The 13,046-nt window shown below is 39.0% G+C and overlaps 2 protein-coding genes across 2 annotated transcripts; both read left to right on the top strand.

Moving 5' to 3' along the window:
* LOC148969306 (interferon-inducible GTPase 5-like) lies at nucleotides 1–1,351 on the top strand. The gene has a single exon (XM_089126936.1). It carries the CDS (start codon nucleotides 1–3, stop codon nucleotides 1,120–1,122), a length of 1,122 nt encoding a protein of 373 aa, XP_088983062.1. The 3' UTR covers nucleotides 1,123–1,351.
* Nucleotides 1,352–6,586: 5,235 nt separating this feature from the next.
* Nucleotides 6,587–11,427, top strand: LOC120463651 (E3 ubiquitin-protein ligase TRIM16). Its single transcript, XM_089126908.1, is given in 7 exon segments — nucleotides 6,587–7,253; nucleotides 7,627–7,722; nucleotides 7,809–8,042; nucleotides 9,831–9,987; nucleotides 10,138–10,185; nucleotides 10,782–11,350; nucleotides 11,353–11,427. Coding segments are annotated over 7 exon segments (1,701 nt in total). The 5' UTR covers nucleotides 6,587–6,680; the 3' UTR covers nucleotides 11,377–11,427.
* The last annotated feature ends 1,619 nt before the right edge of the window (nucleotides 11,428–13,046 follow it).

The raw sequence follows: 13,046 nt of genomic DNA, 5'->3' as shown, positions 1-13,046 counted from the left end.
ATGGCAAATCAAGACTGTGCTGTTCCCAAGGCAGCAAATCAGAAAGAAACATCTGGCCAGTTGATACATGTCTCACTTGACATCGCTGTGACTGGAAAGACAGGATGTGGGAAATCCTCCTTTGTGAATCTCATTCGAGACCTAAGTGACGATGCCGATGGAGCAGCACCTACTGGTGTCACAGAAACTACACTAAATTGCACCATGTATAAGCATCCTACAATGCCAAATGTGAAAATCTGGGACCTACCTGGAATAGGAAGTCCAAATTTCAAAGCAAAGAAATACCTTAAAGATGTCGAATTAAAAAAATATGATTTTTTCATTATCCTTAACTCAGAGAGGTTCACTGAGCATGACATCAAGCTGGCTAAAGAAATAAGAAAACAGAAGAAATCTTTTTACTTTGTTCGTTCTAAGATTGACATCGACATCTCTTCAGAGCAACGGAGACCTGGATTTAATGAGCAGGATGTTCTTGACAAAATAAGAAACTACTGTGTGAGAAACTTGAATGAACTGGGAGACGATAAAGTTTTCTTGATATCATCCGTTGGTTCCGATAAATATGATTTTGAAAAGCTTCAAAACACACTCATAGATGATCTTCCGCTGCATAAAAAAGCTGCTCTTCTTCAAGCTTGGCCAGTGTGCTCTGCTGCAACTCTTGAGAAGAAGATCAAGTTATTTGAAGGGCTGACCTGGGCTGCATCTCTTGCTTCTGCTGGGATAACATTGATCCCTGTGCCTGGCACATCAGTAGCGTCTGATGCAGCCATTGCATTGCTTTTCCTTTCAAGGTGCTATTATGCATTTGGTTTGGATGACAGATCACTGAAAAGGCTTTCCGAAAAAGTGAACGTACCCTTGCTGGAATATCGGGACAAATCAAAGTTCACTAATGCCATACAAAAAAAAGAAGTGACCACAATACATGTTTGTGCTTCGGCTGTTACCCTTTCCACCGTTGCAGATTTGTTGAGTCTCCTTCCAGGTGTGGGCAGTGCTTTTGCTGCAGGGTTTTCCTTTGCTTCGACTCAGTACCTCTTGAAAGAAGGATTAAAAGAACTGGCAAATACTGCTCGAGTAATCAGAAGAGCAGCTGGGCTGGACACAATCTAATAACTCCTAGCTGGCCTGACCACGTCTTGTTGAAGAATCTTTGAAAGAGGTTCAAAGATCGTTGTTGTTACGGTCTTGCGACCAAAGATAGCCTGAGATAATTTTCTGATAGTGTCAGAAATTCAGCATGTACATCACACAGTGTGTTTGTCTGAATTTTAAGGGAAGGCCCCACCAACCACGCTTAATAAAAATACCTTAAATAATATTAAACCACGCTTAAAAGAGATATCTCCACAGAATTAAATTGAAGTGTTTATCTGAAATAAAGTTTGTACAAAATCCAAATAAGTTAACAGATGATTTATACAAATTATTATTATTGTAAAGTAAGAACTGCCATAAAAAAACCAAGAGGTGATGAAATAGAAATTTGTACGAATGACGCCAGTTGTCAAAATGGCTGAGAACGTTGTTTCAGGTTAGAATAATGGATTACAAAAGAAACTTTCAAATGGGATTTAGAGGCTTTTGCATCTGAACTTGTGGTCTTCATATATAGTTCCATAAACGACAATCGATAGTCCAAACGATAACCAACCACTATGTGCTCCCACACCAAAGCTTCATTCCTGAGAGCTCAATCCAAAATCCACTTTAGGGTGTGATATCTCTTCAATGAGAATATTAGTAGTAGTCAAACTACTAATATGAAAGAGTCCTTCTAAACTTCTTCCCTACTCTTTTATAAATACTGATGTTTTCGAACATACTGATTTTTTCACGTACTGTTAAATAGTTGGCATATTCGAACGCACTATAAGTATAAGCACATCCGAATCTCGCGTGAATTAGTACGTCATCCAGGAAATTCTCGCCTACTCTTTTATGAACACTAAGGATTCATACATACTTATTTGCTCACCCACTGCTTTTTTCCCACTATATAGTATGCAGTTTCGAACGCAACCCATACTTCCTCATATCCTAACACTTCCCATCCTCTACTGCTTCTTGAATTTAAGCTAGAGGAGGTGAGCAGCTAGGAGCCCCTGAAGGACAGTAGTAGTATTCCTAGTAACAGGATTATGGACTGTTACAGCGCTAAAACTTAAAACTGCTTGGATCAAGCTCTTTTACATTCCTCTTTCAAGTTTTTTTCAGCACATATAATTACAACTACAACTGCCAAAGTGTGATTCATCATGGTCTTTTTTGTTTACCTCAAGCGCATGCTGAAACTTGCGAGTCATCATCGTACAGTCTACATGCATGTCCTACCCATGTTTAATAGCAAACTCATTTACAGGTTTAGGAAACCTGTATTGAAACTGAGAGTGATAACTTATTCAAACACTGAGACTCAAGAACAGGAATGCCAGGACTCTCTCTTGCTGAGACAAAAGCTCACGAGAGTCCCCAAGAGTTTCAGTAATCTGATTAATTTAACTTAAAATAGTGGAGGTACAGTGTGATTTGTAATGATCTTATAGGATTGTGAAAATTATGTAGTGTATCCCGGGCTTTAGAAATATATCTGTTTACTTAGTTCATTTCTGACATATAGCATGTATGCAATTTTTACCTTTGTCATGAGCTAAATCTGTTGTTTGTTTGATTGTATGCTTAATAGTTTTAAAATGGATGCTAATATGAATGTAGACTGTATACAGGAACAAATGACAATTTTAATTAGTTGATAACATTTTCATTTTTCCATTTGTTTTTTTCTTTTTATCGAATAGTTTTATTGAGTTTTTTGTTAGTGAAGTTCCAACAGAACAAACAAAGAAAACAAAACAAAATGGGGATAAAAAGGACAACACCTCAGGCAGAGGTTTCTGACCCCTTCATAGACAGCAACATAATTGCAAATTTCAAGGCCCAGAAAGGTAGTAAAAACATTGTTAAAATAGTCCATGTGACTACAGTGGTTCAAACCTTGATGTTATGAAGCGACAAGTATATTTTCCGTGCGCAAATGCCACAAGAGATGCCTTTTGTTCTTATTTCTCAAATCTGTAGAGACTTTTTTTCTGGTGATGATATTTAATTAATATTGTTCATCTGCATTTTACTTTGTTAACAAGAACTATAGTTTTTATGTGATGCTGGCAAATAAAAATCATATTCTTCATTCCAAGAACAGTGTGGACCTCATTTGTTTATAAAAGACAAAACACTGTTTTTGATTTGCACACAGACCTTGGGTATAACACATAATTTGTGATAATTTTCCAGTTTACAAAGAACATTCACACTTTGAGACATACTGTATTACAGTTGGTAGTCAACTATTACCGCCACAGCAAAAATAAATCAGTTGTTAAATATGCTTGGCTGGTGGATTTTCTCATCTACCAGTCCCCGTGGCAGGTGAGCCAAAAAGTAAATTTCGGGATCTGTAGACAATGTATTAAAGGACTAATGAAATAAAATTACAGCATTTTATGTATTTAGGATATACTGTTTTTCATGCATTTCATGAAGATACATGCCATAAAAGTTAGGCAACACAAACCTGTTTCAAGACTTGAAACAATATACCCCACTAGCACATGAATTTTCCAGTAAAGATATTTATTTTGTTAAGGAAAAATGACAAATGTTTGAATGTTCAACCTGAGATTTGTGAAATGTTCTCGTGTTTGGCAAGTGTTTGTCATGAAATGTTCTGACAATAAAGAGCAGTTTAAAACCACAATTAACGCTCAGGCCCGTATTCATAAAGAATCTTAAGGCAAAGAGTCGTCCTAGTGACAAAATTCTAAGAAAATTCTTAGAAATGTGGGCGTTAACTCTTGAAATTATAGAAAAAAATCCTAGTAAAGAAAAAAGTAAGTCAGAGAGTATATTAACCCTTAAAAGAGGTCTTAAGGTAAAAATTGTTAGGAGTACGGATGAGGACTTTTACGTAAAAGGCTAAAGAGTTTCTTTAGCTGAGCAGAAAATGACAGAAAGATGGAAAGGGAGAAGAAATGTGTAGCAGACAATAGATGACAGTGAGTTAATAAGACGCTATAGATTGACAACCGGCCCGAAAGTTCCTTTAAAGATGGCCTAGTGTTCATCCACTAACTGGGCTAACAGTAAACACTGTTCTTCTGTCCGGTTGGGCTTTCTTATCCTTCTTGGTTTTGATTCTATGTTTGTTACATTAAAACCAACATTCAAACCACCACTTAAATAGACATGCCAGCAATCTGTGTAATTGGAAAGAGCACCAACTTCAAACATTAGTTTTCTTTCTTGACATTTACTTTTGGCTCTTTGTCAAACCCCAACCGTGTTATTTGGCACACCACTCCAAAAAGACACTAGACACTGAAAACATGTGCTGAAAATTACACAGTGTGTGTCTTGCTTTAGTAATTGCATCAATGTGACCCTTTTTGTAACACAGCTATATGTACTTAGTAATTGTTTAAAATTTTAATATAGTATGTCATTAAAAATGTTTGATCATTATACATTTTGTATACTTTTATTATGAAATCACATAGAGAACCATTAAATATTGTTCATATACCATGTGTGTTTAAGATGAAGCTGTAATGCATACTTAAGTGTATGTACTACGGTAAAAGTAAAAAACTGTAAAAATTAAAAAAAAAATGACATTAAAAACTTGATAGTCAAGCAAACTTAATACAATTATATAAACCTTCATAAAATAAAAGGTTAACAGGTACAGATGAGTTGTAAAACAAAGTCTAATTTCCTGATGAACCAGTTATCTTTCCCATAGTGTCCACATTCAAGGTATAAAACAAATGACCAAATTATCAAATACAAGCTTTATGTAAAGTTCTCTTCTCTTCTTAGTTGAGCGAGTGCATTACCAAGGCTGGCATGTCCAGAAATTGTATATTTCTTGGAGACTTAACCAACAGATGATGATTTTCTTGTTATTCTTATCCATGAATTCTCTGATGAAGGTCACAGCCACTTATCAGGGTCAATCACTCCACTTGGCACAGTTTCATCTGGAATTGGCGAAGAAGATTCATGTGTACAATGATGGCATTTCATACTGTAGATCCACCGACTATCAGTCTGATCTCTGATCCCTTACCTTGAGATGCATCCATTTATTTTTCTTTCTGTTAATTATATAAAGTATTATAAGTATATATAAGACCATTATATAAAGATGGCAATTATTAAAGAGGAGAGTGAAGACATGAAGGCTGAAGAAACATTCAGAGTGAAACATGAAGATTGAAGTGTATAGAGGAGGTGAACTCAGAAAACAAGGAGAGGATCTAATTGGAGATTTACTAATAAAAAAAAACAACAAAACAAACTTTGAATCCAAACTAAACACAAGGAGAACAGAACTGAGAGACATCCACACGTACATCAATGGAAGGGCAATAACGGCACTGAACACAGGTGTAGATATACACAGAGGATAACAGGCTAACAAGACACACCTGGGAACAATCACAGAATATTCGACAAGAAAACCACAAACTGACTATGGAAAAGAGGACGAGACAAAAACTTAAAGTCCACACACAAGACGGGTAAAATATGTTATAATAAATTGAGGAACAACATGTTGGTTTTATTCTCAAAGCTGAACTCAGTCATTTGATCCTTAATAAAATGCCCATCTCAACAGAAATGAATGATATTTTGAAAGGAATGTCATATGAGTGTTATGGTAGAAATTACCCTACGATCATCTACATGTTGAGATCACATGACCAGACAAATACTAGCGCTGAGAAAATAACTTCGCTAAACCATTACCATTGACAACAGACTTGCTGTCATGTGATGAATTGTTTTTGTAAATATGACTCATCTTATACATCATGTACAGTTTGTATTAGTGTAAGATTCAACTGTTCCCCAGGGTCTAGTATTAAAAAAATAATAAAAGAAAAAAAACAATCGCAATATATTGTATATATAAGTCTGCGGAAAAACAACTATTTTCTAAATAACATGGCATCATCAACACACGTGTTTATGATGAGGATCATAATTCAAAACCAAATACACTGGGACAAACCGGAAACTTCTGGACCAGCAGTTTCAAAAGGGTCTGACAGTCCAGGACATGACAAATACCACATTAAGTGATGTTGGACAAGTAGTATTAAGTGAGTGTGAGGTACACAATATTATCACATATACAATGCTGAATGAAGTACAACTGCTGTACTGATGTAAAATTTTATCCCAACCTTGTCGCTTGTACTTGTAGAATCGCAATTCTTAAAAATCACAATAGATATTGTATCGGCACCCAAATATCATGATAGTATTGAATTGTGAGATAGGTGTATCGTCCCAGACTTATGAGGAACTGGACACAGTTTTCAGTCCTGTGGTACCAGTGAAGTATTTATGAAACAGACTTACTGTACTATTAAGGGTGTTGTCTGGCTTCTCTGTAACTTTTATTCTTTGAGTGTGTGTCTGAGACTGATTAAACACAATGTGTGTGGGACCAGGAATGAGGAAGCTCTTTACAGACATGCCTGTTTTGCACACGTCACTTAAACACAGAACCAGGAAACAAGAAACAGTTTCAGTTCAGGGAAAGAGAAACTGAACTGTAGTTGAGCTGTTGTGTGTTTGTGTCTCTGTGTTCATGCAGTAAAATGGCAGAAGCCAGGTTTTCTCGGGATGAGTTCATGTGCTCAGTGTGTCTGGACCTCCTGAAGGATCCTGTGGCCATTCCCTGTGGACACAGTTACTGTAAGATCTGTATTACAGACTGCTGGGATCAGGAGGATGAGAAGAGAGTCTACAGCTGCTCTCAGTGCAGACAGACCTTCAGTTCAAGACCTGCTTTAGCTAAAAACACCATTCTGGCTGAACTGGTGGAGAAACTGAAGAAGACTGAACTTGCTGCTGACCGTTACGCTGGAGCTGGAGATGTGCAGTGTGACGTCTGTACTGGAAGAAAACACAAAGCCGTCAAGTCCTGTCTGGGGTGTCTGAACTCTTACTGTCAGAGTCACCTTGAACAACATGAGAGTTTCTTTAAAGGAAAGAGACACAATCTGACTGAAGCCACTGGACGACTGCAGGAGATGATCTGCCAAACACATGATAAACTCCTCGAGGTTTTCTGCCGCACTGATCAGAAGTGTATATGTCTGCTGTGTGTGATGGATGAACATAAAAACCACGACACTGTAACAGCTGCAGCGCAGAGGACAGAGAAACAGGTATGAACTTACAGGAGTCTCATAATACTCATTTACAAGCTCATCATTTTGTTTCTGGCTCTACTAGAATACATTTACACATTTAATGTCTGTTTTCACCCTCTGTTTTAGCCCTAGAAACTGAGACATTTTTCACAATATATTCTTTTGTGTTAAGCAAGAGAAAGTCATACACGTTTGGAAAGACTTAAGGATGAGTAAACAATGAAAGAATTCCCATTTCTGGGTCAACTATAAAATTGATTAAATAAATTGAAGAAAATAACCTTAACATGTAAGATCTTTAACCGATCAGACTTCAGCTATACTGGATTTATATCTGTTTACCTGATGATTTGTGTGATGTTTCTCCTGTCATTGGTTTGTCCTTTAGCTACAGCTGAAGGAGACGCAGAGGTCGTTCCAGCAGAGGATCCAGCAGAGAGAGAAAGATCTTCAGCAGCTGAGAGAGGCTGTGGCGTCTCATAAGGTGAGTCTGGAGAACAAGAGAAGTTTGAGACGTCTCAGTCAGGACTCACTGAAGCTCACTGTGTGATTGTGATGTGTGTGTAACAGCGCTCTGCACAGACAGCAGTGGAGGACAGCGAGAGGATCTTCACTGAGCTCATCCGCTCCATTGAGAGAAGCCGCTCTGAGGTGACTAAGCTGATCAGAGATGAGGAAAAGACTGCAGTGAGTCGAGCTGAAGAACGACTGGAGCGACTGGAGCAGGAGATCAATGATCTGAGGAGGAGAGACGCTGAGCTGGAGCAGCTTTCACACACACAGGATCACATCCAGTTCCTGCAGGTAACAGATCTAGAAGAACAGGAGCATAGTGGACTTGAGCAACAGACTCAGAGAAACATTTCATGAAAGCAGAATGAGCTGTTGACTGAAGTGTTGATCTGTGTGTTCGGTTATTATACAATCATCAGTCACACTCTCTTCTTCTGCAGTGTATTTAAACCACAAAACCTGACCTTGGGATCTGTTACAATGTTATTGCCAGATATTTGATCATCCAAGTATTTTCCTAGAAAGTTTGAATATAGTGTAAATGTCAAATGCTAGAACTTATTGCACTAGCATGATATATCTGTTGATATAAACCACAAAAACGATGTTTGCAGCGGCCCGGGAAAGCATGGCTGTCATCTCAGGATCTGACTTCACAAATGCTATATGCATACCCTAAAGTGGCAGCACTGTCGAATACAGAACCTCAGATCCATGACAACAGATGAAGCGTCAAGGGAAACATGAAGGACGTTCGAAAATAGACCCGGGGAATCCCCTGAACACTTGCGGGTTGCATCACTGAAGAGGGGGGCGTGGTCCACAGACAAACAGTCGGCGGTTTGCTCCACACTCCCACCTCAGGTCACCCTGGCCAACAGCCGAAGTAGCACCTCGTGGAGAGTGTTAGATCAGGGTGTGGATGAGGGGACTCTCTCTCTAACGAGTTCATTGAGTCTCGACCCTAAAGACGCCATGGTCACGTTCCTGCGGGGGGAGAACTCGAGTCATCCACAAACGCTTCTCTAGCGTGATCAAGCCCAAGCGCGCAGAGCAGAGAATGTGCCCATCAAAATCGGAAATGAGTCGACCGCGACCAGAAATGCACGGACGAGCCATCTTTAAAAAAGCATGCAAGCTCTTTTGTGAGAGGAGAAAAAAACTCTGCGATGCTGAAGCGAGCAGGGAGAAACACATTCACTGGCAGATCACTGCACAGACGAGCAGGCAATGTGAACTCGCTGCAGATCGCCATCACACAAACACCGGAGAGAGGCTTGTCTCGTAGAGTGAAGTCAGAAATTGCTGTGGAGTGAAGAGATACTCTTGGCTCTGAAGCGAAAACATGTCTGTATTCTGCCGGCGTTCTCCTTTTATACTCACGAGGTAAGGCGGAGATACGCTAGGCAAATTCTGCAGACCCAAGGCATTTCTTTGCCATTTGCTCATTTTGTACACTCGAAGTCGATAGGCTTTCTAAGCGAAACCTCATTGGTCGTCATCCAACGGAACTCGGAGTGTCAACGGAAGGGAACAGGAGCATAATGGACTTGAGCAAGAGACTCAGAGAAACATTTCATGAGAGCCGAATGAGCTGTTGACTGAAGTGTTGATCTGTGTGTTCGGTTATTATACAGTCATCAGTTAGACTCTCTTCTTCTGCAGTGTATTTAAACCACAAATCCTGACATTGGGATTATGTCCTAAGAGTCCTTGTGAATTTCAGAGGCAAAAGTTTAGAACTGCTCAAAAGTTATTAATTAAGGTAAATCTACTTGAGCGGCTTTTCCTGATTCAATTTACTCAATGTGACTCCATTGAGGCACTTGACATTTATATTATTGCCCGATGTTTGATCATCCAATTGATTTTCTAGAAAGTTCACATCTAGTGTAAGTGTCAAACGCTAGAACTTGTGGCTCTAACATGATATAATGGATATGAGAATGAAGCTGATGTTGTGAAAGTGCTGGATTGAGGAGAGTTACTAAAGATCAACAAGAGCCGCAGAAATCTCACAGTAGAGCCGGTTATTGATGAAGTGTGGAGGTGATGAGCTTTGATTTCTGTTTTCTGTAGAGTTTCCAGTCTCTCTCAGCTCCTGAATCTACAGACGTGAATGACAATCCCTGCAGTACTCTCTCCTCTTTTGATGGTGTGAGAGAATCTGTCCGTCAGCTGAGATTCAAACTGGAGGATTTCTTCAAAGAGGAGCTGAAGAAGATCTCTGACAGAGGTAAAGTCCTGGAGATTCATCTGCTCTCAGAAATCATTCTCCATCATCTCATATCATGTAGAAGATCATGTTAGAAATGTCTTAGGAATGGATGTAGGAATCATTTTCTCCCATGATAATCCCACTCTTCATTTCTGTTGATTTCCACAGTCACTTTCACCAACATTGTTCCCAGAACCAGGAACGACTTCCTACAGTGTAAGTCACAACCCAGCCAACACAGTCATGTGGGGCCCACATTGGTTTGACCTGGGCTGTCTAACTGGGACCCAGCCAGTTTTGTCCAAGGTTTCCATGGTGGCCCCAGATGGGTTTGCCCAGATGAAATGAACACTGCTCAGTGTGCACACTACAGGCTGTTAAATGTAACACTGAATCAGTGTGGGAGTTAATGAAATAATTAATTGATTGAATAATGATTGAGCATTATTGATGAACACCTGATTTTAATAAGCAGAATCACTGAAGACAAGAGAAACACAAGAACTACTTGCAGCCTCAGCCTTAAATGAAATCAACTGCAGATACTTTACATTAAATCTCATAAGATCTGATTACACAACTCCACAAACAGCATTACCAGCTTCACTTATTACTAACCAGATTTTCTTTATTTCTGGTAAACAGAATAATGATCAACATTAATATTCTAGGAAGACGATTAGACAAATGTTATGAAGAGGGGTGTGTGAGGGACCTGGATGATGGATAATGATAATGATGATTTGCACAATATATTAGACAGATCTGACAGATCCATAATTCCTGATTCTGATGTGTTTTCTCTCCATCAGATCTTCTTCCGCTCACTCTGGATCTGAACACAGTGAATAAACGCCTCCGTCTGACAGAGAACAACAGAGTGATTACTCGCACTGACACAGAACAGCCTTATCCTGATCATCCAGACAGATTTGATGATGTGCGTCAGGTGTTGTGTAGAGAGAGTGTGTGTGGACGCTGTTATTGGGAGATTGAGTGGAGTGGGAGAGATGTGTGTATATCAGTGTCATATAAGAGCATCAGCAGGAAGGGATTGGGTAATGAGTGTTGGTTTGGAAATAATGATCAGTCCTGGAGTTTGGAGTGCACTCCCTCAAGTTACTCATTCAGACACAATAACATACAGACTGAACTCCCTGTAAAGCCCATCAACAGCAGTATAGGAGAGTGTGTGTGTGACAGCAGAATAGGAGTGTGTGTGTGTGACAGCAGAATAGGAGTGTATGTGGATCACAGTGCAGGAACTCTGTCCTTCTACAGCGTCTCTGACACAATGAGCCTCATACACACAGTCCAGACCACATTCACACACACACTCTATCCTGGGTTTGTGGTTTATATAGGATCATCAGTGAAACTGTGTTGATGAGTGAGAACAGACTGTAGAGAGATTCTACCCATAATGCTTTGGGCCACATGATAAACCAGTAACAGTGAGATGTTCTCTTCACATTAATAATCTTACATTAATACTTCAGCTGAACTTCTGTCAGTGAAATAACATGGAACAAATGAATCCTCATACAGACAGTAAGATCATTGTGTGTGTGTGTGTGTGTGTGTGTGTGTGTGTGTGTGCGTGCGTGTGTGTTAATTACTTTTCAATTGAAAATATATCGTTAAATAAATATTGATATTGAAAAATTGATAAATGTCAGTTTATTAATAAATGTGAAATATATAAACCCAGATCCTCTGATCGCACTGTAAACTTGTTCAGTGAAAGTATGAGCACAATTATTCTGATCTAATCCAGTTTCCTGTAAATAAACCTCGTCCTGAACAGACCTGATGCTCTGAGAACAGATAAAAACAACAAGATTGAGTCTAATCATCATCAGTCCAATCCAGGGGCTCGTTCTTCGTACGTTGCTTAAAACATCCGAGATCAAATGAGACATCCAAGATAATATCATCGTGCTAATCATGATCCGGCTAATTGGGTTCTTCGAACACTCCTGTTGTTTATGATTAGTATCGCTGGATTGAGTTATCTGAGATAACTGCGCATTCTCGCATTGGTTTAAAAGGGGACATGTATCGATAGCAGAACCAGTGATCAGCAGCGCTGCTATTGGCTGTTCAGCATGGCCAAAGAACACGCCCAGTTTTTCTCCCAAGCAGAGCAAGCGCTTTTAATGCAAGGTTATGCCGAATTTCAGTCTTTAATTAAAACGCCAGGAACACCTCAAAGTGTGCAAAAGCCAGGAGAGAGTGCTGGCAAAACTAGAAGACAAATTAAATGCGTTTGTGGTGGCCATGTTAGATGTTTTAATAACTTATTATTATTTTATTTTTATTTTCATCATTTCATAATTACTTTGTTCATTGTAATGTCGAGTCACCACACTATAATAATGGACATGGTCAAAGTGAAGTACAAAAATATTCTACTTAATGGTAATTTTACTAGACCTTATAGGCCTACTAGTCTCTTTTAAAAAGGCACTGTTAAATAAATGATTGTCTGTTTATAAAAGCAAACAGGAAAAATGCTGAGAAAAAAAATAATAATGATGCTCCTGACCCTGGCAGAAGAGCTGACCCTTGGGTTGAATGTGAATTGCCCTGTTGTGAAGGGCATCCCTGGGTTCAGCTCTTCCAGACCCACATCAGGAACCAGTAGCAGCAACACCTTCATTACTGGGAAATGAGATTTAAATTATCTTTGTACACTGTGAAATAATTTGTTGCTGCATTAAATGAAGTAGACCTATAATCCAAATTGGCTGGTTTAGTCATTTCAACTGTTAAAATCTTGAGTAATGATAAATTGCTTTGTCTTGTGAAAGTAAAAACTGATAAACTTATGTTAATGTAAAAATATTTTGCCATGAGTTATCAATCACATTGCACTGGGGAGTGAAGGAAACTTCTCAGATGACTGTCCTTTGGAGGAAGTACTTTAATTTAATTGATGGCTTTAATTGATTTCTACTTGTGCCTATGCCTATTATTTCTGACAGGAGTCCACATGTACAGAAAGGCCTAAGAGTCTGCACACAGCAGTGATACAGGGGAGGGCAGTGTAGACAACTTTTGCTTTTTATTTGTTG

The sequence above is a fragment of the Pimephales promelas genome, chromosome 24 (assembly GCF_988280905.1).
Source record: "Pimephales promelas chromosome 24, fPimPro1.hap1.1, whole genome shotgun sequence".
NCBI lineage: Eukaryota > Metazoa > Chordata > Actinopteri > Cypriniformes > Leuciscidae > Pimephales > Pimephales promelas.
Note: the sequence above shows the minus strand (reverse complement) of the source record. Positions and strands in the feature narration are given on the sequence as shown.